This window comes from Ammodytes marinus, assembly GCF_949987685.1.
Source record: "Ammodytes marinus genome assembly, chromosome: 13".
Taxonomy (NCBI): Eukaryota; Metazoa; Chordata; class Actinopteri; order Uranoscopiformes; family Ammodytidae; genus Ammodytes; species Ammodytes marinus.
This window is the reverse complement of record NC_137217.1, coordinates 23,229,541-23,252,383: the sequence shown is the minus strand read 5'-3', so window position 1 is coordinate 23,252,383 and position 22,843 is coordinate 23,229,541. Positions and strand designations below refer to the sequence as shown.

Below are 22,843 nucleotides of genomic sequence, written 5' to 3'. Positions count from 1 at the left end.
AGGCAGGGATATCTGACTGAAATCATTCTCAAGCTATATGAGGGATATTTATCATGTCAAAATCCAGATAAAAATATGGCAGGTTTACACAGAATCTTGGACTGTAATTGTTGCTTTTTTTCCTAAATTCATTAACTGACCAAATACTTTCCGGGTCAATCTTATTAGTGGTTTACAAAACAATAAAACAAAATGTCCATCAAAATTCCCTGGAGCTCAAGGTCATAGCCACAAATGTTTGCTTTGCTCAGAAATCTAAATTTAGTATAATGTATGACAAAATTCTCACCCTTTAAAGCTGGAGCTGTAAAATGTTTGGTATTCATTGTGAAAAATTACTTTAATAACTTACCAATTATGAAAATACCTTCAGATGAATGTTGTTTTGATTGACTAATCGCCAATCATTGCAGCTGCAAAATAATGAACTACGTTCCACCGTTATGCATTACTGTGTATGAGACCACACTTAACTAGTCTTGTTGGGTTTTAATTACAGCTTGCCCTGAATTATTCATTTGATAGAAATATAACATGAAGACCACTTTATTGTGTGCTAAAATTTGATCATTAATAACCAAATTATTGCCCAGTCGCTTCTGCCTGTTGTCTATGTAAACATGTTAAAAAAGTACTCCCTTATGATTTGGATTGTTTCAACAGTCCATATCACACTTGACTATAGATTATTTTCTATAGTCTTGCCCATCTTTAGGCAAGGCAAGGCAAGTTTATTTCTAAAGCACATTTTGGACACAAGGCCATTCAAGGTGCTTTACAGATGCAAAAACAAAATACATCAAGTATAGAGCACACATTAAAAAAAAGCGAATGAGAAACATGAATATAAATAAAACATAAAATAATTCAAACATTTAAAAATAATAAGAATTACAGGTTAAAACGGAAACAGTAAAGTCTTCAGACCTGATTTAAAAGAGCCGAGTGTTGAAGCGGACCTCAAGTCCCCTGGAAGTTTATTCCAGAGCTTGGGTGCATTAAAACTGAAGGCTGCCTCTCCCTGTCTAGTCCTTACTCTGGGGACTGTCAGTAGCCCAGTCCCAGATGATCTGAGAGCTCTGACTGGTTCGTAAGGGATCAGCAGGTCAGCGATGTATTTAGGCCCTAAACCATTTAGGGCTTTATAGACCAACATCAATATTTTAAAATCAATTCTTGGAGTGACAGGAAGCCAGTGTAAAGACCTAAGAACTGGGGTAATGTGATCCACTTTTTTGGTCCTAGTGAGGACTCGAGCAGCAGCGTTTTGAATTAGCTGAAGCTGTCTGATTGATTTTTTAGGAAGGCCTGCAAAGACACTATTACAGTAGTCAAGTCTACTAAAAATAAATGCATGGACAAGTTTTTCTAAGTCCTGCTGAGACATTAGCCCTTTAATTCTTGATATATTTTTAAGGTGGTAGTAGGCTGACTTAGTAATTGATTTAATGTGTTTTTTGAAATTCAAGTCTGAATCTATGACTACTCCAATATTTCTAGCTTGATTAATACTGGCAAATTTTATCTGTAAAAGGTTTTCCAGAAATTTTCCATTTGGCTTTTGAGCACAATATAGCACAGAGACTGCTGTGATAACTTCAAAATTCACCCCTAAGGTCAAATACTGCAAAACAATAAAACTACATGCCACACTGTAAACGCCTACCAAGACTAATCCTAGATCTACTTTGCTCTTTAATCCACTGACTCCGATTCAATACACTCACCGTGTCAATACAATGAATGTAATCACCTGCAACTATATTTCACTTAGATAAAGACTAGACTGAGTGCATTTCATTTGGCAACAAAGAGAAGAAACTCTTCTTACTGGCCGAGTTGATACCCGGCTTATAAGGGATAAAGGACTAATTGAAAATCACTGTGTTACTGTACTTAATCTGCACTCTTCCAGGGGGCCTCTGCAGTAGATGTAACAATTCAGGTGGTAGATTTGTAACGAGAACCACGAGAAGCAAGCAAGTTAAACAATAAATTTTCATGTTGCTTGTACTAGATTGTAAAACACATATGGCTCCCCATTTGTATTGTATTATTTCTGCTAGTCTCTACGCATTGTATAGGTGTAGTTGAAGATTTTAAATATTGTCTACATTCTACTCTTCTTCTTCTGTCACTCATTTTTACGCGGTATGAAAAAGCTTTGGAGTGCCTCGACAGCTGAGTGGTTACAGCACATGCCACGTAGTCGCAAAACATCGCTGCTTGGTTTCCATCCCGAGACCTGTTTGTTGTTGCATGTCGTACCACCCTCTCTCTCTCTCCATTCCCTGTCTGCTTGTACACTGTCAAACTGTCCAATAAAAGGTGAACATTCCTATAAAAAAAAGATTATCTTAAAAGAGAAAGCAACTTCCACAGCTCAGAATGTTCCCAGGGCTAGGCAATTCATCACGGCACCTTAATTTGGTCTTGTCAAAGTCTCTCTTTAATCATTATTTTCCTTGTGCCCGAGTGTTTTCATATCAGGGTATGTGCTATGTTACGCCGTGCTTACTTTCATTCACCTGGAGTCCACCGAGAAAATATCCTTATATAATGTGTCCCAACAAAAATAACTGTATTGTTCCTCGTATGCCTTTTAATATTATTTGATAAATCTTTATATAATACAGCAGTTCATTTCAAGCTAGGTTTGAATCGGTGAATATTCAGTTAAAACTTAGATTAATGTTATTACATAAACCAAGTAATGCAAAAAGTTGAAACTGGATGTGATCCTCATTAAGCTTGAACCTGTTTTTTGCACCTTAATTTACTGTACTTGTTGGGGGGCACGATTGGGTCAATATAAAATAAATGAATAAATCATTATCCGTAAAGTCATTTGCATAAACACAGCACTTGCTCTTCTGTGTCTAAAGCTTAGAGAACTTCAAAAGCCAGGATATAACAAACGCATCCAAAAATAAGTGAAAGTTTCGACTCACCGATTGGATGGAGAAGAGTTCTGTGAAGTTGGGTTGAGAGTCTCCCAGGAAGGAGCTGTTCCCATAGGCATGATGGGGGAAGCTCTCCGCCCCCTCGCCTCCTTTGGGACTGGACAGCAGGATCCCGATCTGGGACGTCCGGACATGATATGGGAAGTTCTTATTGGCTGCAGAAGGTCGTGTGATAACCTAAGGGAATCAAAAGATGAAAAAATATCTCATCCCTACTGATTTTCACATGTAGAGTATGTACTATAATCAGCATATTGCTAACACACAGACAGAGTACATTAAGGTCCAAGTGAGAAATGTGGAAGTTGCGAGGCATGCATGTGTGCAGGAATATAAAAGGAAATTTTGTGTGAGCGGTATACGGCCCATTAGTAAAGAACAGTGTGTCGAAAGGTGAGGAGGAAGTATATAATGATGTGTGGAGGAGACAATCACCATGAGACAGCTATGACTCAAGGAGAGTGAATAATGTATGACTGACAGGGGCGGTAATGGCTGTCGAATAATGTTTAACTATGTCGAAGGGCAAGGGTCTTCAAGAGTGTTTGTGTGCATGTGTGTGTGTGTGTGTGTGTGTGGTACGAACGAGGAAAACAATGTGAGCATAGAGGTGGATGCCGAGCTGAATGCCGTTAACGATCTTCTCCCGGGCCCATCGGGGAATCCCAAAGTTGGCAATGAGAGCCATGACTGGCACCGCGAAAAACCTGAGAACGGAGTTTGATGGTCGGAGAAAGAGAGGCAGAGACAGAAATAGATGTAAAGCACAGAGAAAGATAATGAGGGGGGAAATAGTGGCAGCAATGAAAGAGAGAGAGAAATACAGAGATAATATTAGTCTTTGTAATCTACCCTCCCTTTAAACTTGTGCTATTACACAGAGTGAGTGAAGGGCACAGAAGCTGAGCAAGTATTTTTTTTCTCAGGGCTGTGTAAATGAAAAAACAGTACGTTCCGGTACAAAGCTTTAAAATATGTAGAACACATATACTGTATATGGCAGCTTAAAGTATTCTAATAGAAGCTAGTAAAAAATAATAATGATATATTCTTATAGCAATTATCTGCAATGTTGATTTGAACACAGGATGGGTGCAGAGTGTTGTAGGTGGAATAAATCTCATTCCTGGACCACGAAAGCATCAGCTATTTTGTGGCATAAATTATTTAAATTGAAGAGACCGCAAACATGGAAATGTGTATTTTTTCTCTTGCTCCTGCGATCTCTGAGCACAGGTGCTATTATCCACAGCGAGGAGCAGAGTATAGGGGGGCAATGCTGCAGCAGGTCTCACCATAGTGTGTACGTGGTGAAGAAAGGGATGTAGAAAGGCTGTTTCTCGGGGTAGTGTTTGAGAGAGACAAGCACGGCATAGCAGAACCACACGTAGGCCAGCAGCTGCAGGCCCATTAGCCCGTAGCCTGCCGGGCTGTCGTAGGCGTACAGCACTTCACCTGGGTCAAAGAACTGGCATAGGAACATGAGAGGTTAGGCCAAAATCAAGACACACACACACACACACACACACACACACACACACACACACACACACACACACACACACACACACACACACACACACACACACACACACACACACACAATAAACAAGCCAAAGTTGTATACAAAGCAGAAAAAGAGGACATCTATTGGCTTGACTGCACATTGTGGTATGTGCACTAATTACTGATGATGGATTGCTCGTGTTTCAGCTGATGCACCGAGCCAAGACTCACATTGTAGCATGCTGTGTGTGAGTCTTTGACATTGACACTTCCTTTTCCCAAAACTAGGTCATCGGCACCTGTGTGCACAAGTGTGTGTGTGTGTGTGTGTGTGTGTGTGTGTAGGTGTGTGTGCCTGAGTGTGTGTTGCATGCACGTGGGCTTGCATCTGCGGACATTAGATTGCATTTCACAGTTCAGTGACTGGATACGTTGATCATACAGTGTTACCCTTGCTACATAATGCATAGGTCTGATTGCTGGGCGTGGATGGTGTTGGTATCCAACAAGCTAACCAGAGCCTGACACATTCCCAACCGCAGACCCAATGCCAGGAACACCTCTCTTCTAGTCTTCATATCCGTTCCAATGGTAACCTAGTTCGGGCGTATTTTTAGCAGAGGCTCCCTTGAGTTTTGAGCTCTATAATAGCAGGGAGCGTGTAAGAGGGCAGGCAGGCGACAGATAAATTACACAGCTTCAGATTTACATATTGCAAATTGAGAGATGGCAATGGGATCCAGCATGAAAAAATATTTTCACTGCATTATTCCCACTGGGTCATTAGCATGACACATTGAAAGAGTGCAATCCTTTGGCCGTCAATGTACCGTCATTACATCTGACTGTGCTGCTGACGCCTCTTCAGTATGCACAGATGTATGTAACTGTAACACTCCCGAGTGTGTTATAAATTCATGAGCTTGACATCATAGCTGGTGAAATCTGTTTCCATCTTCACATACATAACACACACACACAGTAGAATTAATGAGGGGTGAAATCTCACGGTGTTCTGATTAGTAAGCCTAGCTTTCTCTATCCCAGGAAACCTTAAAGAAACAGTCCTTAATCTAAGATATATTATCCTGGGGACAGTAGTACGTATTTGTGTTCGTAGTAAAGTTGTTTCTTTTAGGATCCATCATTTGTAAACCGTAAAGGATTATTTTTGTTTTGCCGTAAAACAATTAACTTGATGCATATTCATAATTAGGAATACATCAACTTAATGAGTGACTTGACAGAAAGAGACATTACAGCCCACGTCTGATCTGTGGGCCCAGACTCCTTCATTTGTTTTAAAGCTGAAGAGAGCAATAATTGGAGTGCAGGTACTGTGTCGTGCATTGTCAAGTCAGAAATCTTGCACCCAGTCAACCGGGGGGGGGGGGGGCAGAATTCAGACGTTGCTTTTCAAGTCACATCATAGGAGGCAGGAATCAGGAATGTTCACACATTTTACTAGTTGGGATCTGAATTTAAAAATAAAGACAACCAAGCAAACCGCAGCACACTTTGCTTTTAGCAACTACTGTAGGGGATGATTTAATTAGTGTGAAAGTTGGCACTGTCACTATAGATAATTTTTTACTGCTGATATTTCTGACAGTTAGTTCCCCAGTTAATCAATTCATCTTGTCTAGGAGGTGTCAGAAACTAGATACAAAAGGCCCATCTTAATTCTCATAAGCGTAAACTGGAGTCTTCATATTTTTAGTTTTTGAACTAAATAGTCCAAATATACAAAACATAATAGATAAAAAGGGAGATAGTACTCAGAGGACTACATCTAAAAAGTAGCCTTTTGGCAAATTTTGAAACCAGTATTTTGGTGTGAAGGCGTGAACATAGGCTCCAGTAATTTGTGATTTCTCTTAAATTGTCTTTTTTTGTGTTTGACATGTAGAGTGAATGATAATAGATAAATCGAGAAAATAATCAGATTAATCGATTATCAAAATAATCGTTAGTTGCAGCCCTAGTGTGTATGTGTGTTTGCGTGTGTGTGGTACTATACCTCTGCCTCGTAGATGAAGAGGATGACGTAGGTGATGGTGTAGATAGTCATGTAGATGCTCAACTTAACTGACCCCCCGTGACTGATCCTTGCCCTGACACAAACACACACACAAACACACACACACACATACGCACACGCACATTAAAGTGGTCAGAGGTCACACAGAAGTTAGCGGAAGATAAGAAACGAAACAAAGGAACACTTAAGAGATACACAGATAGAGGCACTGATGCAGGAAAACATCGAAGCACACACACACATACACACACACACACAGATCTTTAATCTCAGCTATTTCTCACCACACAGCACAATGGACTGGTGTTCTCGACTCTATAAATATAATATGGCTGCAGACTCGTGGACACGGCAGGCTGTAAAAAAAAAAAAAAAAAAAAAGGCTGCCTGCACTCAAAGCATTAAAGCTTCTTTTTTGCACAGCAGCAGCTACCAAATAGAAGCATTCCAGTCTTAAGCCTTTATCAGCATTTTGAGAAAAAAATATCCTTTTGCTGTGACTAATTCAACAGCACATACCAGAGGAGACGCGTTTTAGTGGGGAGTTATCTGTAAACTGTCAACTTATTAGTTTGTGCAGATAAACAGCCATGATTTTAGCTTGACGGTGATGAGGTTAGTCACTGGGGTTTTAAGAGGGCTTAATAAATAGAGATCAGATAATCTCCTGAGCCTTGAGGAGTATGTAAGCCAGCGTAAATCTTGCAAGCTCATGTTTTTGCTACAAGAGTTCAGTACGGAAGCAGGACCAATCTTCAAACTATGAGAGGTGGACTAGTCTCACAGCAAATCAAAATAAGTACCATTGAAATCAGCTTTTTACATATGTTTTATAAAGCCATGATTTCTCGCATAAAACTGACACTCCTGTGGATAGCTAGCTCGGCAGAAATGTTACAACATTGCATCAACAACTGACACTTTTGACTGTACTTTTAAAATTGGAATTGGACAACTTGAAAGACCACTGACTGACAGTCGGGCGAGTAGCGCATTTTGTCCAGTCAGGTGTGAGATGTATACATGGGAAGGGGGAGAGCACTCGTAAATCATCTATTATGCAGGCTCTATCTTCTCAAATGATGCCTGTTGCCAGCAAATACGCTCTACTAAGCTCAGAAAATGAAACAAACTACAGTTTCAGACATGTGTCAGCTGGCTTCGCACGGTAAAAGGTAGTCGGTTCAGCTCACACAAAAAACACAAACCTGTCGGGTGTTCATCCACACCATGAGACACAGCATAGAAAAATAACTTGTTGACTGACACTAAATATGGTCGTGTCATGAGAAAGCGTTATGACTTTGACAGTGAGAGACAGTGGCAGCATAAACACACCTGCGCAAGGTGACAGGTGCTCGTAAACAGAGAGACACATAGGCACAAAGAAACACATACGCATGTACACACACACATAAGCAAAAAGAAAAAAATGTGCCCCCACCTGGTAACAGTGAAACCTTTGCCCAACAATATGAGCATCAGAAGGAACACCAAGAAACTGACGGAGAACAGTAATTTCCCTGGAGACGGACAGAGAGGAGAGAGACACAGAAAGTGGAAAAGAGAGTGAAAAACCAGAGGGGGTAATTAGGTTGTGGTTTCCAAATCTGTAATATCAGAAGGGAGATATAAAACCAGGTCGTCGTTGTCGTCGCTACACACACACACACACACACGCGCACACACACACACACACACACACACACACACACAAAGACAAGCACAAACACGAGCACGCACACACACACAATCATGCATGATCCTTCCTTTGCACATCAAACCAGATAATGGGCTTCTGCACACACACAAACGCACACGCGCGCGCGCACACACACACACACACACACACACACACACACACACACACACACACACACACACACACACACACACACACACACGCATACACACACACACACACACACACATCCCTGCGTATCCACTCATTCATTCTGCTCAGGCAGTGAGTGATTCACCAGCACACAGTGGCAGAGTCATTCAGTCGGTCGGCTGTTGCGAGGGGGGAGAAAAACTCACCAAGTATTTTCAGGCTGCCGTTGCCGACTCCATCTCGAGCATACAGGCCCCAGTAGACACAATGGAACAGCAGGCTGAGCACTGCAGAGTGGAAGAGATGCAGAGGAGAGACACATGGGTAAATGAGAGAAAGACAGGGGAGAATAGGGGGATGTGGGGTGGTACAGCAGCATATGAGGAAGTTGGTGAAGAAGAAAAAATTTAAATAAATTAAATAAAAAAGAAATTGAAAAGATAGAGGTGTTCAGAAGAAGTAAAGACAGGATAAAGAACAGAGTACACAGGAAGAGGATAATGAGGAAAGAGAAAGGGATGACCTAGGAGAAATGGGAAGAAAAGAAGCAAGACAGAGAAGAGGAATTGATAGGAAGAACACGGGGAAAAGGAGCAGGAGGCTTAGTGAGTAAGCGAGAAGCAAGACAGAGATAAGGGAGGGGAATCAAAAGAGGAGGATAGGTTGAGAAGGGTGTGTGTGTGTGTGTGTGTGTGTGTGTGTGTGTGTGGGTGTGGGTGTGTGAAGGGGTTATTTGTCAGTATCAGCACGCTCCATTGAACACTGTAGCACTGCATGGCTGTTTGGAATAGTTCCTATTCAGAGGCTAATAGAGGAGATGATATCTACGGTCTTGAAGTTGGGATTAAGGTATGAGATGCTGGAGCCCTGCGAGAGGCTCATCTTGAGAGTGTGTGAGTGTGTGATATGGCATATTGTGTGTGTCAGGGGTGTGTGTGTGTGCATGTGTGTGTGTGTTTGTGTTCAGGTTGCAGGACATCTTACCCTCCACTCCTGCCGCCGTCATAAACATTTTGTAGGTTGTGTGAAGAAGCTGTCGTCCTTTCAGATTGTCTGCCGGAGGATAAAAACAAACAGGATTGAGATAGAGGTGAATGTGTGTGTGTGTGTGTGTGTGTGTGTGTGTGTGTGTGTGTGTGACTGAGATAAAAAGGATGGAGATATGCTAACAGATGGCGAAGGAGAGCGAGAGATTTACACAATTGAGAGACAGAGAGAAGGGAAAAAAGAACAAGGGAACCGTCCAGAGAAACGGGGGGAGCAACCATTAGTTTGCATTCATCTTGTGATGCCTGGCTCTAGATGAGGCTATACACATCTTCTATATCCTCTATCAATAATGTGGGGGGGAAATATTTTGAATATGTTTTTAAGCAGGCAATTTCACTATCAAAACACTCCTCCAAACAGCAGTGTCGAGGCATAAAGGGCCATAAATGTTTGCATCACACACACACACACACACACACACACACACACACACACACACACACACACACACACACACACACACACACACACACACACACACACACACACACACACACACACACACACACACACACACACACACACACTCCCTGTATAACTGAAGACTTGGCCACTGACTTCCTCAAGGGCATTTTGATTTCTGTCAAAGGAACATTTCTCCCAAAAAAAAAAAGATTTTATAACATTTTAAAGCTTTACCCATATTTAATAATCTGCATATATCTGTGACATATTGTTTCGTTTAAGGTGTCCTTTTAGGCATTGTTCCCTCTTTTTATAAAACACTGTACATTGTAATCTTTGACTGTCTGTTTTTTTAACTTTCAAATGAAACTCAAACTCAATGAAAGCCAAGCCTTCGTGTCAGTAAGTATGCCAATGAAGCAGGCAGAAGCAACATGCACATGGTGAATAAGCTAAAGCGGTTTATTCAAAGCTTTCTCCCAAGATGAATAAAATCTCAATAGATTTCAACAGAATCCAAGAGTCAGTGTTGATGTATTTGCATGTCACTTCGTAGCATTATTCTTCTGCAAGAATGTCAAGCACAGCAAGGAGTAAACTTCCCATAACCCCCCTGTGTTTTTAGTTATGACAGGTTGTTCCATTTTTCCATTCCATTCAAACTGATATACTCACATTTTGATACAGTTGTGTAGGAAACACTTAAGTGACACTGCCGGAGATAATTTGAGGATTTTAAAAGCGGCTTTATGACAATTTTGAGTCCAATGTCAAGATTAACTTCACTTTAAAAGAAGCAGTTTACTGTGGTATCAAGCCATTCAGATAGAGTTTGTCTTACAGCCCAGATATGAAGACCTTTGTTCTGAGATTTATGCCTTCACACCAATGACATGGTTTTGAATAAAATATATTTTTGCGGTATTTGCACCGCGAGAAAGTACATAAAAAAATTGATTGCGAAAAATCTCTCCGGTATTGTGAGTATGTGTTGCTGCTAAATCTTTTCCAATGACAGACTCTTTAATAAAGATGTGAGCACAGAAAAAAACTAATTCCATTCACCTGTATTGTATTGGTTTGGATGCAGACATCTCAAGGACACATCACATAAATGAAAATCTTGCCAAGATGATTAAATAGATAAGTAAAAAATATATATATTTCTGTTACACCACACTTTTGAGTGTTTGTCTGCTTTTTTTTCTTGTTAATACTGAAAGCTTCTTTCAAATGTACTAATCTAAGGAGTTAGCTTTGCAATTTAGCCAAAACTACCTTTCACTTGTTTGGAAAAGGGATTGTATATGCTTCTGGAGCCATTTAGAGTTTTTTTGAAGAGAACATTTTTAAGTCAATATATTTTGAGTTCTGGTTGAAATTATGAGTTATGAAATGAAAGTGATGAAATACTAACTTAATTTACTTTCTATATGAATAGTTATGCATGTTGTGTTGATATGGTATGTGGTGATTTATTTCTCTGTTTCACCTAGGGAAATAGGTGTGTCACGCTCTACTGAGCCTATAGGAGGCCCTCATATAATGCCGCGGGGTCTTTTGTTCAGGTTTGGAAGGCAGCCGGAGATTATTGTTTAATAAATAAGTCAACATGCTAAACACTCTCTGTGCGTGCTTTCACGGAAAATGTGTGTCGGACAATCTCTGCCTCTGGAACAAGAAGGGTGAACAAAGGGTTTGCCACTTCGACTGAGTTTAGAGTGAGTGAGTCATTCCTTGGAGCTTTTTGATTCTGAGCTGCTTCAGATTATCTGAGCTGTGACCTTCTTGTGGAAAAACTTGCTTCACTGACCTAATGACTCACCACTTCACCACCTTCTCCATCCAACCGTTCACCTTGACATGCAAACCAAACCGCGCTGCCCTTAGCCATCCTCTCACTCCTACTTATGTGTCGCTCGTGCTCAGTTCTGACAGAAAGTCGGGGGGGGGGAAACAGGCACATGCTCCACCTTTACTTATCACAGGGAAACACGAAGACTCACTCCCACCCCATCAAGAAAAACGTGTAAATTTTATAATAGATCTGGAGCAAAGAGCACTTAATGACTGCAACAACTCTGAAAATTCAGAATAAATGGGCCTTGTTCGTAGGGAGAAGAGGGAGAAAGGGGGAGATACAAGATAAGTGGAAAAGACAGTAGCGGTACTTACAGGCAAAGTAACAGGAGAGGACGAACACCATGGAGAAGATGACCAGGAACGTGATGTCCGTCTCCAAGATTCCTGTGAACAGGGAGGTGGAGGAATAGTTAACGAAGGAGAATGGCCAAGGCGCAAGAAAGGAGGTAGAGAACCAAACCAGTAAGAGTAAAAGGGTCATAATGGTTTAAAAAACATCTAGATGAAAGTAGGGAGGGGAGAAAAAAAGTAGAACAATGAGAGGATGAGAAATCCAGAGAGGTATAATGTATGTAATGAGAATATTGGATTAGTTAAGAAACACAAAGTGAGAGGTAATGTAGAAGGAGAGTGTGAGAGAGAAAGGCAGAATATAGGAGAGATGTAGGAAAAATTCATTTAGAAGGTACATGGGGGGGGCTACTTCTTCTTTCCATCCCTTCCTCTGAGTTCATCTATCATCATTAGTCCATTCATCCGTCTCTTCATTATTGTAATTTGTTCAGTTCAGTGTGCTTTATTGGCCGTGCTAAGTGGTGTTGGCTTGTGCCGTCCGCGATTCGTTCCATAATCTCTCTCTTTTTTCTGTCTAATCACTCTTACCGAACTCATCCGCCGAGAAATGCTGCGTCCAGAAAGACTGGCCATTGGTCAATTTCATCTCATACTCCAGCCGCAAACCATCGCCCTGAGAGAGACAGAGAGAAAGAAAGAGAGACAGAGACAGACAGAGACAGAAGGAGGCAGGTGAGAAGACTGAGTTAGGCAAAAAGGGGTTAACTTTCACCGTTAGAGGATTTGTAATCTGTTCAAAATCAGCCCAGCCCTATTATCATTGTTGATATGATGACTAAGCAAGTCTTTATTGCTCAGCACTCAGAGACATAACTTAAGATCAGAGATGCAGCCTTTAAATCAGAAAAAATTTAAATCTCTACCAGGATATTAGGACAATTTAAATCCCAAAGAATGTCTAGTGTCATATCAACTGGTCAACAAATTTTACTGGCACAATCATGATTTTAAAAAAAATCTTACATCGCAAGACATGGTGGTATGTTCCACTATCGTCGCTGAAAAAATTCCACTGATGTGAGTGAACAAGGCAATTGTACCCACATGTGACTTTATAGTTATAGCTAATGGGATTATATATAATGAAGACGGCTGTGTTTTAAGATAAATTCCCTGCCTGCTAGTTGCTACAGCTTTAAGCTTGGATAACAAGAGAGGTTGGTAGAAAAATCTGGGCTCTGTTACAAGCAGAGGGAAAAAAACACCCAGGTCCTCCTTGGGGGATTAAAGGGAATGCATTGGTTTAGCTGCTGAGTGTAACTGTGCCATATAGTCAGTCCCACAGCTGGCCTTTAAAGTGCCTCGGGATCCCCCAGGTGTGTGGAGGAGGTTGGTGAAATAGAAAAGGAATCTAGGCTGCATATACTGTGCTGCCAATGAGAAGGTGACCCAGATTAACAGCATGGAAGGATGGATGGACCAAATCCATAGCAAAGTTATCTCTGATTTTTATTTTTTTTTTCATTTGCAGTTAGTGTGACATCACTTCTCAATTATTCATAGTGGCTCTTTATAACTGTGTTGATCAGATATATTTGTTCTACATTTGGGATGTTATGAAACAGAGCACCAGAAAGAGAATATTTGGGTAAGATAAACAACAACGAAATAGCGCAGAGAACAAAATTAACATACCGGTCTGTGTGATAAACTATTGTTGAAGTTATGTTAATTCTTGGCAGTCACATATATACAAAGTGTCAGGGCTGACAATGAATAGGGTCGAGGTGAGGAACAGGAGTGATGGGGAGCATAGAACAAGGCAGGGAGGAGGGGGGGGGGCAGAGAGGGGTTGACAATCAGAGCACAGAGAAGCTCATTTCACACACAGAAGTTCAAAGCCGATGGAGTTTGCGCTTGTTGCAGGTGGAGCGAGGGAAAAAAGAGAGAGAGGGAGGGGAGAAAAAAAGAGACTTTGATTTTATTTGGCAGCCTGAGACTCCATCTCACTCCCTCCATCACAAAGGGCGAGAAGCATGGAGCGTGCACTGCCACAAAATCAATACAGACACAGAGCAAGGAGACACAGATTAAGAGAGTGATAGCTGTAGAGTTAAAGAAAAGGGGGATAGCTACAGAGATGGCCAGAATGAAGAAAAGGGAGCAGATGCTAAAAAGGGGAGAGAGAGATGGGAGCAGGAGAGAAAGAAGGGACGAGGGAAAAAGCGAAACTTCACAAAGCAGGGATTGTCCCTCTGTGGTACTGATAGGGAGTTACAGGATCATTTTGGGGGGTTGCTTGTTGGTTTCAGACATCCAAAATGCATCTACATCTCTGATCTCTACAGTACTGATACATCACACGCTGGAGGTGTTTTTTTTACAAATACCTGTGCAGTTTTGTACATCTTGTGCTCCACTGGGTTGCGTATATTTGCCTTTTGAAAAGGACTTCTGAGAGTCTTTTTGAGAGTTTGGATCTCATCCCGAGAACATTCAGTGTTTGGTTACAACTTTCAGTTTATAAAGGGTTTTAACCAGAGTTTTTACCAGAGTTTTCCTCAGTTTTGCACACTATGCCAAAAATATAGACACTTAAACATTACCTGAATGTATGATTCTTTTACATGTAGCCTAATTTCAAATGATTATTATTATTATTTTTTCAACCTTTATTTATACAGGTAAATCCCATTTAGACCGGAGACTTTTTTTCAAAGGAGAACTATTCCCATGTACACGTTACCATTCACACACATTCATACACTGATAGAAGGCTAACTATTGACATTCACACGAGGCAAGGTGGATGAAGTGTCTTGCCCATGGACGCTACAACCATGACACAAGTGGCAGGACGTGAATAGAACCGGCGCCAACCCGCTCTACCACGAGTATTTCAATGAATAATTATTACCAAAAAAATTGTCAAAATTCAAGAAGCAGAATTGTGTTGTTGTTTTTCCACCCTAGTTTAAATTAAATGTGTTCCATACTCTACAGCTCCAGTTTTAAAAATGGAAGCTCTCGGGCCAAAGCGGACATTACACTGGTGACATCACTTCGGTTGCTTCCTAAGTGTCCCATATGCTATTTTAACAACCTTCTGTATGCTGTATGATCATGAAAATAATAGTTTGTAAATAATTGTTAGTGTCAGGCCCGATAAAGTCTATTTTCATATATAAACAATATACTGTTCGTGTTAATCAGCAGAATCCCACTGTGCTCACACTGTGAGCAACACAATGTATTAATAATCAGGTCGGTTCTTTCCCTCTAAATAAGACTATCTCTCCCAAAAGACTTGTCTTATAATCCTGTTATTGTTTTCTTATTTATTACATGAAATAGGTGAGATGTTTCAAATCCAAACTGGCCTTCTTTGATCTGAAGGGTATGATAAGGATTCTGCTTCTGTGTGTGACTCTTAAAACCTGGACAAAATGCGGTAGATGTGTGTGATGGTGTTTTTTCACCTGGCCAGCTGTTTAGTGTGCTGTGCGCTCATTAACAGCCAGTCCAATTTCAGTGCCTCCTTGGCTCCCTACTGAGGCAATTGTGTTTCATTAACAGCAGTTCTGCTCGGCGTAATTAACCACAGGTTGATTACAGCCATTCAAAGCTTTTACATTTCTCCCTGCCTCGGTTTGAGAGCGAGAGAGAGAGAGAGAGAGAGAGAGAGAGAGAGACCACAAGGAAAAACGCATCATCCACTAATGCCCACACTAAAGTTGCTGCAATGAAGCCACATTATTGAGTTATACATTTTTCAAATAATGGTATCTGTGGTTTAAAAGAATAAATAGACATTTGCCTTCCTACACAGAGATGCAATTAAAGCTTGACCGCTGACAGTATGGTGGATGTATAGTACGATAAGGGAAGCTTTTGAAAGATTAAATTAAATCTAATTATCAGGAAAAACAATATTAACGCAAAAGAATGTGAACTTAGGTCCATCTGGCAATTGACTTACTCTGATAAGACTTCCTCCTGATTGCCAGAGGTCTTCAGCTCTGTAATTTGTGATGAACTGAATTATATTTGTCTTTTCCCTCCCCCGATGAAAAAATGATTATTTGCCACCTTGAGGTTTCAAATTATCAGGTGAAATCGCATGGAAATGTTAAATGACAATGTGGCAACCTCACATTTGTACCTTTTCACGAGTCTACATCTGGAGATTCAGAGTACACATCCAATGGTTTTAAGAGCTTACCAAGTTGATATGGATCTAGACCCACTTCAGCACAGATAAAGACTTGAGATGGAATGTACGTGAAAGGAGAACTGGATGAGGAAGGAACAGGGGGAAAAAGAGAGGAAAATATGTAGTAGCACATAGAAGATGAAAAATGCATGGAATGAGAGAGAGAGCCAGAGCAGAGAAGAGACAACTGAGATGGAAAGATGGAGAGAAAAACAAGGAGATGGAGAGGTAAATAGATATATGAAATGGCCTGGAACGTGTCGACGTGTCTCTGCGACGGAGAGTTGAAAGGGAGCGGGACCAGGCCAGAGATTGCGAGCGACGGAGGTGGAAAAGAAAAGAGAGGTGTGAAAGCGAAAGAGAAAGCATGAAGGCGAGCGTTTCGGCAGGAGAAGAGGGGTGGGGAATTGGCTGCGGGGCACACGGTGTGCATATGCTCCCCCGGAGTTGAGACGGGCTTTTATACTTTAGTCCAACAGCATTAGGCACCGTGTCTGTCAGCCCACTGACTGCTGCCGTGACACTAAATCACACACCATAAGGAAGCATCCGTTCTAATGATATCCCTGTTCTGTCAGCACTCACAAATGACAGCACAAAAACAAACCCACACATACAAAAATATGAATAAATAAAATCCACACACACACACACACACACACACACACACACACACACACACACACACACACACACACACACACACACACAGAATCAGGAGAAGCATGACACCGATGTAACCCAGAGTGTGACACTGATAGGCAGGCAGAGATCTTACTTATGCAATCCTTTTCCAAACCCATATTCACAAATATGAGAAAACACTGCACACACATAAACATGAAGAACAACACACAAACACACAATGTATACTGGGATTTGTCCTTGACTGAAGCCCGGGTAGTGTAGGAGAATGTATCATTACTCAACACAGCTATCATTATACAAGCTTAGATTTCTTCAAAGAATGACGTAGTCCAGACTTGCATAGACAAACAACACACAGCGGCTACCACTTGTTTCCCCTCCTGGCACACCATTAGCACAACACTGACCGATTCCCACCACCATAAAACAAGACAATGCTTGAATGTCCCTGAGGCTAGCTCATCACTAGGCTACAGTGGAGCCCTTGTAAGGCATGTTTAGCACAATTTAGGCAGCGAGTCTGAATGTTAAGATTCTACGCACTTTGTTGTACAAAGCCTTTTAGCATGGGAGAAAGATAAAGCACTTTACTGTGTGCAGGGGCTATTCATATAGAGATGAAGAGATTCAGGTTCAGCTGAACCTACATTTTGTTATCAGTGCTAGTGGTTTGCAACACGCCACAGCATTTGATCATGCTTAGAATAAAGGGAGTCTCAGAGAATCCCTCTCTCTCATTCGGGAACTACTGTAAACCAAAGGGTTGAACAAATTATTTTTTTCTTTTTTGCCTATTTAGATTACTTTATTTCTAGAATTTAAAATGTAGCCTAGTGCTACATAAATGCTTAGATGGGGAAAGTAAATACTGGGAAATGATGCCTAAATTGAATAAAATATTTATAAAAAAAGCACATAGTAAAAGTAGGATCAAAACATGCACGGTTTCACAGAACAGAGTCTTCCTCCAGGTAGGCTGGGCTTCCACCACTTTTATATCAGATGCTGTTGCTCACACCAAAAACAGTTATATTATTTATTTATTTTCTTATTTTTAGCTTGCAAAATAAAAAATGGTCTTACTTGGGTTGAAGCTACATTTCAATATTTTTTATTTATTTATTTATTATTCTTTCGGACAATTCCACCAATACACAATTTTCTCTTTCTTATCTTCATACATCTTACTTTGTGTTGTCCGAAGGGTGACGGAAGAAGCCAAAGGCTTATCAAGTCCCGCCCCCATTTTCATCAGATTCGGATTTAGATACACAGTTATTGTTTCAGAAAATTATATATAAAAAAAAATAAAAAATAAATAAAAAAATGTAGATACAGTCACTTTTTTTCTCATCTTTATCCCCCTACAGACTAAGTCAGTGGGGTCAGGGAGAGGGGTTGGAGGTCAATGCTTACCCCACACTTGCTGAGAGCGATGTACCACCATCTCTCCCTCACCGAGCGGAAACTACGGCCACCCACGCAGCTCAGAACCTCCTCTTCCCCGTCTCCTTCCACCTGACAGAGAGAGAGCGAGAGAGAGAGCGAGAGAGAGAGAGAGAGAGAGAGAGAAAGGGGGAGAGATTAGAAATATATACGGAGGGTGCTGTTATCCCAAAAGGCAGCCCTTTTTTACCCCGGAGGCGCACAATAGTTTTCACAATAGAGCGGGGGCCTGATATATGAAAATGAAATCATATTTCACACCCCAATATAGCCTGAAATGAGGCGACAACATGCACTAACCGCCTCAACAACAGAGTCACGCTGGCAATCACACATCCTAATGTGAGAAACAAACACGACGTGTCGCTTATTGAAAAGGAGATGAAATGGATATATATATTTATATATATATATATATATATATATTTATATATATATATATATATATATATATATATATATATATATATATATATATATATATTTCTATACAGGAGATAATGATCCTGGGGCCTTTCAGCTTGACATCAACAGTCATCAACAGTGGAAATAATGCGGGAATCAGGAAAATGTTACAAAACATAACATTATAGCCCATTAGTCTTTACTGCCCCTCTCTCTCTCTCTCTCTCTCTCTCTCTCTCTCTCTCTCTCTCTCTCTCTCTCTCTCTCTCTCTCTCTCTCTCTCTCTCTCTCTCTCTCTCTCTCTCTCTCTCTCTCTCTCTCTCTCTCTCTCTCTCTCTCTCTCTCTCTCTCTCTCTCCATTTGTTTACCTCTTTGAAATATTTATATGTTCCTTTTTTGCATTACAAAAGAATACGCAATACAAAAGACGAAATATGAACTGTTTGAAGATAAAAGTAATAACACACATGCATACCTAAAACACAAACATATGCTGACATAGAGAGGTCAGAGGTCAACTTTAGTTAGAAAACAGCATACATAAATTACATTTTGCGTCTTTGTCAGGGACGGGATTCCTCTTAGTCAAGTGCCTGTATACAGTATATATATATATATATGTATGTGTGTGTATTTGTGTGCGTGTGTGTGCTCTTACCACACATCCTGACCAGGTGTATCGTGTTGTGAGGTTGATGACCTGGTTGTTCTCGGGCCTCAGCACCGCTTCCTTGGAGTAGCAGTTCTGCTGGGAGGAGACACAGTGAGAATAGAAATAGTAACAAATTGCCCTAACTGAAGTTTTTTCTTGCTGTGTCTACTTAGGCAAGCAGCCCTTTCCCATCTGTTTTCTATTTCTGGTGTGACACATTCCATAAAATATTTTCCAATAAAGTGCAGAAGAGCCGCCCACACATGATGCATGCAGCTGCGGGTTACACCTGTGTGTTCAGCTTTATGCATTTAAAAAAAAAGTTATAACAGAGCAGTAGTGGAATCGGACAGTTTTTTTTTAAAACAATGGCTGCATTGCCTTCTGGTCTATTGAAATTGCTGTTAGTTTAATTAAAATAGTTGTATTTTGTCTTCTGTCTCTGTGATGGATTTCTCCCCATGTGAATGCTGAATATTAGTGCAAAAATAGTGAGTGTAGAATGAAGTTCATAATATTTGATTCTGGCAAGAAAAATGCACCACTAAATGACTTCATGGGCCACAAGGTAATGTAAGGTAAATATTATTGTTATTTTCTTCTTTTCTAGACCATGTTAGCATGGAATTCCTTAAATAGGACATGATAACTGATCTGAGCAGTTTTAATGCTGGAGCTCACTGTGCTTTAATAAAACAAGAAACAGTTGCATCAGATGCCGTGTGTAAACCTAGCCCCGGTTAAGCACAGCTTTGAATCAGCTGAGTGGAAGCTACCAACGTAACGTCTGCCTACAGTAAATGGTCACGTCATACATTATTCATTGGTTGTGAAAGCAATTTAATGTTGATTTGATAGACTTCATCATGTTATATCTTACAGTACCAGCCGGTACAACACGGATGAAGGATTCATGCATGATGCTCCTATAGCCGAGGCCCATAATACATGAGCCCACTCTCTCTACTCTGAAAGATCTCAGACTTGAATCATGGAATCAACCAGACGTAAAAAGGAGGTGGCACAGACCATGGCTGGGAGAATCATTTTGTGATATTCTAAAAGTATACAGTGCATGCAGTCTGTTGAGAGCATGAACATAAATGCATTTTCTATTGTTTTTCCTTTTTACTTAAGCTAATTCCATTTAAAATAAAACCATGCCTACAAGGCTGAAGTGCTGACTTCCAGTTCTAAGGGTTTTTAAGTATTGTTCACCCACTGATATCGTTGGACCGACAAAATCAATATCAATCTTAAGCTTTTTTTAAAATACATCGATTCCCTCAGTTGTGAACAGCGAAGCCGTTCAAAGACGGGGTTGTCATTACTGAAAATTGGCACTCACTGCGGATGGCTGATGGTAAGCAGCTTTTAGTCACGGTTTCATTTAGGATCGAATGTGTGACTGAGTACTGAGCCAAAACAACAACAATGAATCACTGTCCAAATGCATACAGACTTTTTTATCAAATAAAAAAATAGACATTTCTCTGCAGAAAATCTTCCTACTGTATTTTTTTAGCAGATCTCCTACAGCTCTGTGTCGTCCCACTTTGAGTGCAGAAATATGGATTGTAACATCCTTGATCACTGCATGTATCATCAATAATACATTATTGCCCTGGAGTGGATAGCCTTTCAGGAACAGAAAAAGAACACAGCTTTGTCTTATTCTGAGCAGTGTGAGAGCTGCGTGTGATCTTTTCAAGTTAAAATGTGAAAATGTATTCAGTTGGAGTCAAATTTTTCTTTTCATTACAACACTGCCATGGGAATTAATACATTTGGCTGTAGTTATCTTTAGTAATGGCATGTCAAAAATACATGATGCAGTGCGTGTCAATATCATACCTTGTCAGACCTCTTGTACACAGCCGGCCACTGAGAACTGTCATCGAAGTAAAGCAATATGTTCTGACAGCAACGCGACTGCAGACAGAGACAGACAGAGAGAGAGAGGGGAGAGAGAGAGAGAGAGACAGACAGAGAGAGAGAGAGAGAGAGAGAGAGAGAGAGAGAGAGAGAGATGGCATAGAGAGTGCATAGATCAGACAGGAGAGGGTTTGAGTTTCATATGACAAAAACTGTTTCCAAAGTCTGCAGGCTATACGACAGCAAGGCAAAGCGAGGGGTAAAATGAAGACAGAGCTGAAGAACAAAACAGTCGCATAGAAATATAGGAGGAGGAGATAGTGGAAAAAGAGGATGAGGAGAAGCAGGAACAGCCAGTGGAAGAAGAAGGAAAAAAATGGCGATGGCATCAGTTTAGGTGAGGCAAGAGGACGGAAAGCGAGAGAACATGAGTTGAAGGTGATAAAAGAAGTGGTGAAAGATAGGCTGAAAAAAGGACATTTAAAAACACCTGTGATGCCAGAGAAAAAAGTGTGGGCAAGCTGAGGAAAAGTGGAAAACTGAAGAAAAAAAATGACTACATGTTGAACGAATGCGTGATACAGACACATGCACACGCACGCACGCGCACACACACACACACACACACACACACACACACACACACACACACACACACACACACACACACACACACACACACACACACACACACACACACACACACACACACAGCTACAATAAAGTTGCCCTACCTTTGGATAGCGAAACCTGAAGTCCAGACGTCCGAAGTCGGTGAGAAAGCAGAAGCGAGTGAGGAAAACCCAATCCTGGAGCCAAGAAACAGAAAGAATGGAAAAGGTGAGAAAAAAGACAATCAATGGATGGACATTAAGAGTCTAAAAACATCACCAGTAGCTCTGTGAGGCCATACTAAGGCACAGCAGTACTTTCCAGCTAAATGCTAACTAGGGCTGAACAATTCATCAATTTCAAATCAAAATCGCCATCTGAAACAATGTGATTAGCAAACTGCAAAGGCTGCAATTTAGGATATGGATTATGCAGCGTGTCTGACTCTGGACCAAGGTTTAAACTGTTGTGTGTCAGTGGTTTCACAAAGTCGTTTGCAACTCATTATGAGATGAACACCATCACACATTACCTCACTAAATACATGGATTCTATTAACATTGTGAAATATCTTAAATCAAACCCTTTAATATTTGTCAGAAAGAAAAGCAGTAAGTTATTTCACCAAATCGCTCAGCCCTTATCCCAACATCAGCATGCTAACAGGTACAAACTAACAATGCTAACATGCTGATGTTTAGCTAATTCAGTGTATACCATCAGAACAGAAGTCATTACTTTTTCAGGTATTTGGCCTAAAACAAAGCATTAAACAAATCATATTTCAACCCCGGGCTAGTACAACAAAATCATTTTGCACTTGTCTATAATGTAAGGCTCTAGTGCTAGGTTCAACATTTTAAATAATCCTAAATAAGTTAGCCCCCCTAGCCCAAGGTTAACTCAGAACAAAGTCTTGTGTTTCCATGGTAACAATTAGTGGCACCAAATGACCAGAAAAAAAGGAAAGCACCTCTCCTAATTTAAGGTTTGTGAGCAATGTGAAGCAAGTCGTGAGAAAGGAAAGTGCTTTGGC

At 40.7% G+C, this 22,843-nt stretch overlaps 1 protein-coding gene across 1 annotated transcript in view; it reads right to left on the bottom strand.

Annotated features, from left to right (window-relative positions):
- The window catches only part of tmem145 (transmembrane protein 145), a gene marked incomplete at its 5' end in the record, with an annotated part of 36,045 nt that overhangs the window by 3,960 nt on the left and 9,242 nt on the right, over positions 1–22,843 (bottom strand). Inside the window, 13 exons of the mRNA XM_080039617.1 lie at positions 2,952–3,140; positions 3,550–3,670; positions 4,259–4,431; positions 6,490–6,583; positions 7,955–8,033; positions 8,551–8,631; positions 9,329–9,397; positions 11,975–12,046; positions 12,545–12,629; positions 18,234–18,335; positions 19,327–19,413; positions 21,175–21,252; positions 21,930–22,004. Of these exons, the coding sequence (XP_079895743.1) occupies positions 2,952–3,140; positions 3,550–3,670; positions 4,259–4,431; positions 6,490–6,583; positions 7,955–8,033; positions 8,551–8,631; positions 9,329–9,397; positions 11,975–12,046; positions 12,545–12,629; positions 18,234–18,335; positions 19,327–19,413; positions 21,175–21,252; positions 21,930–22,004 (1,305 nt within the window). The remainder of the gene's footprint in view (positions 1–2,951; positions 3,141–3,549; positions 3,671–4,258; positions 4,432–6,489; positions 6,584–7,954; positions 8,034–8,550; positions 8,632–9,328; positions 9,398–11,974; positions 12,047–12,544; positions 12,630–18,233; positions 18,336–19,326; positions 19,414–21,174; positions 21,253–21,929; positions 22,005–22,843) is intronic.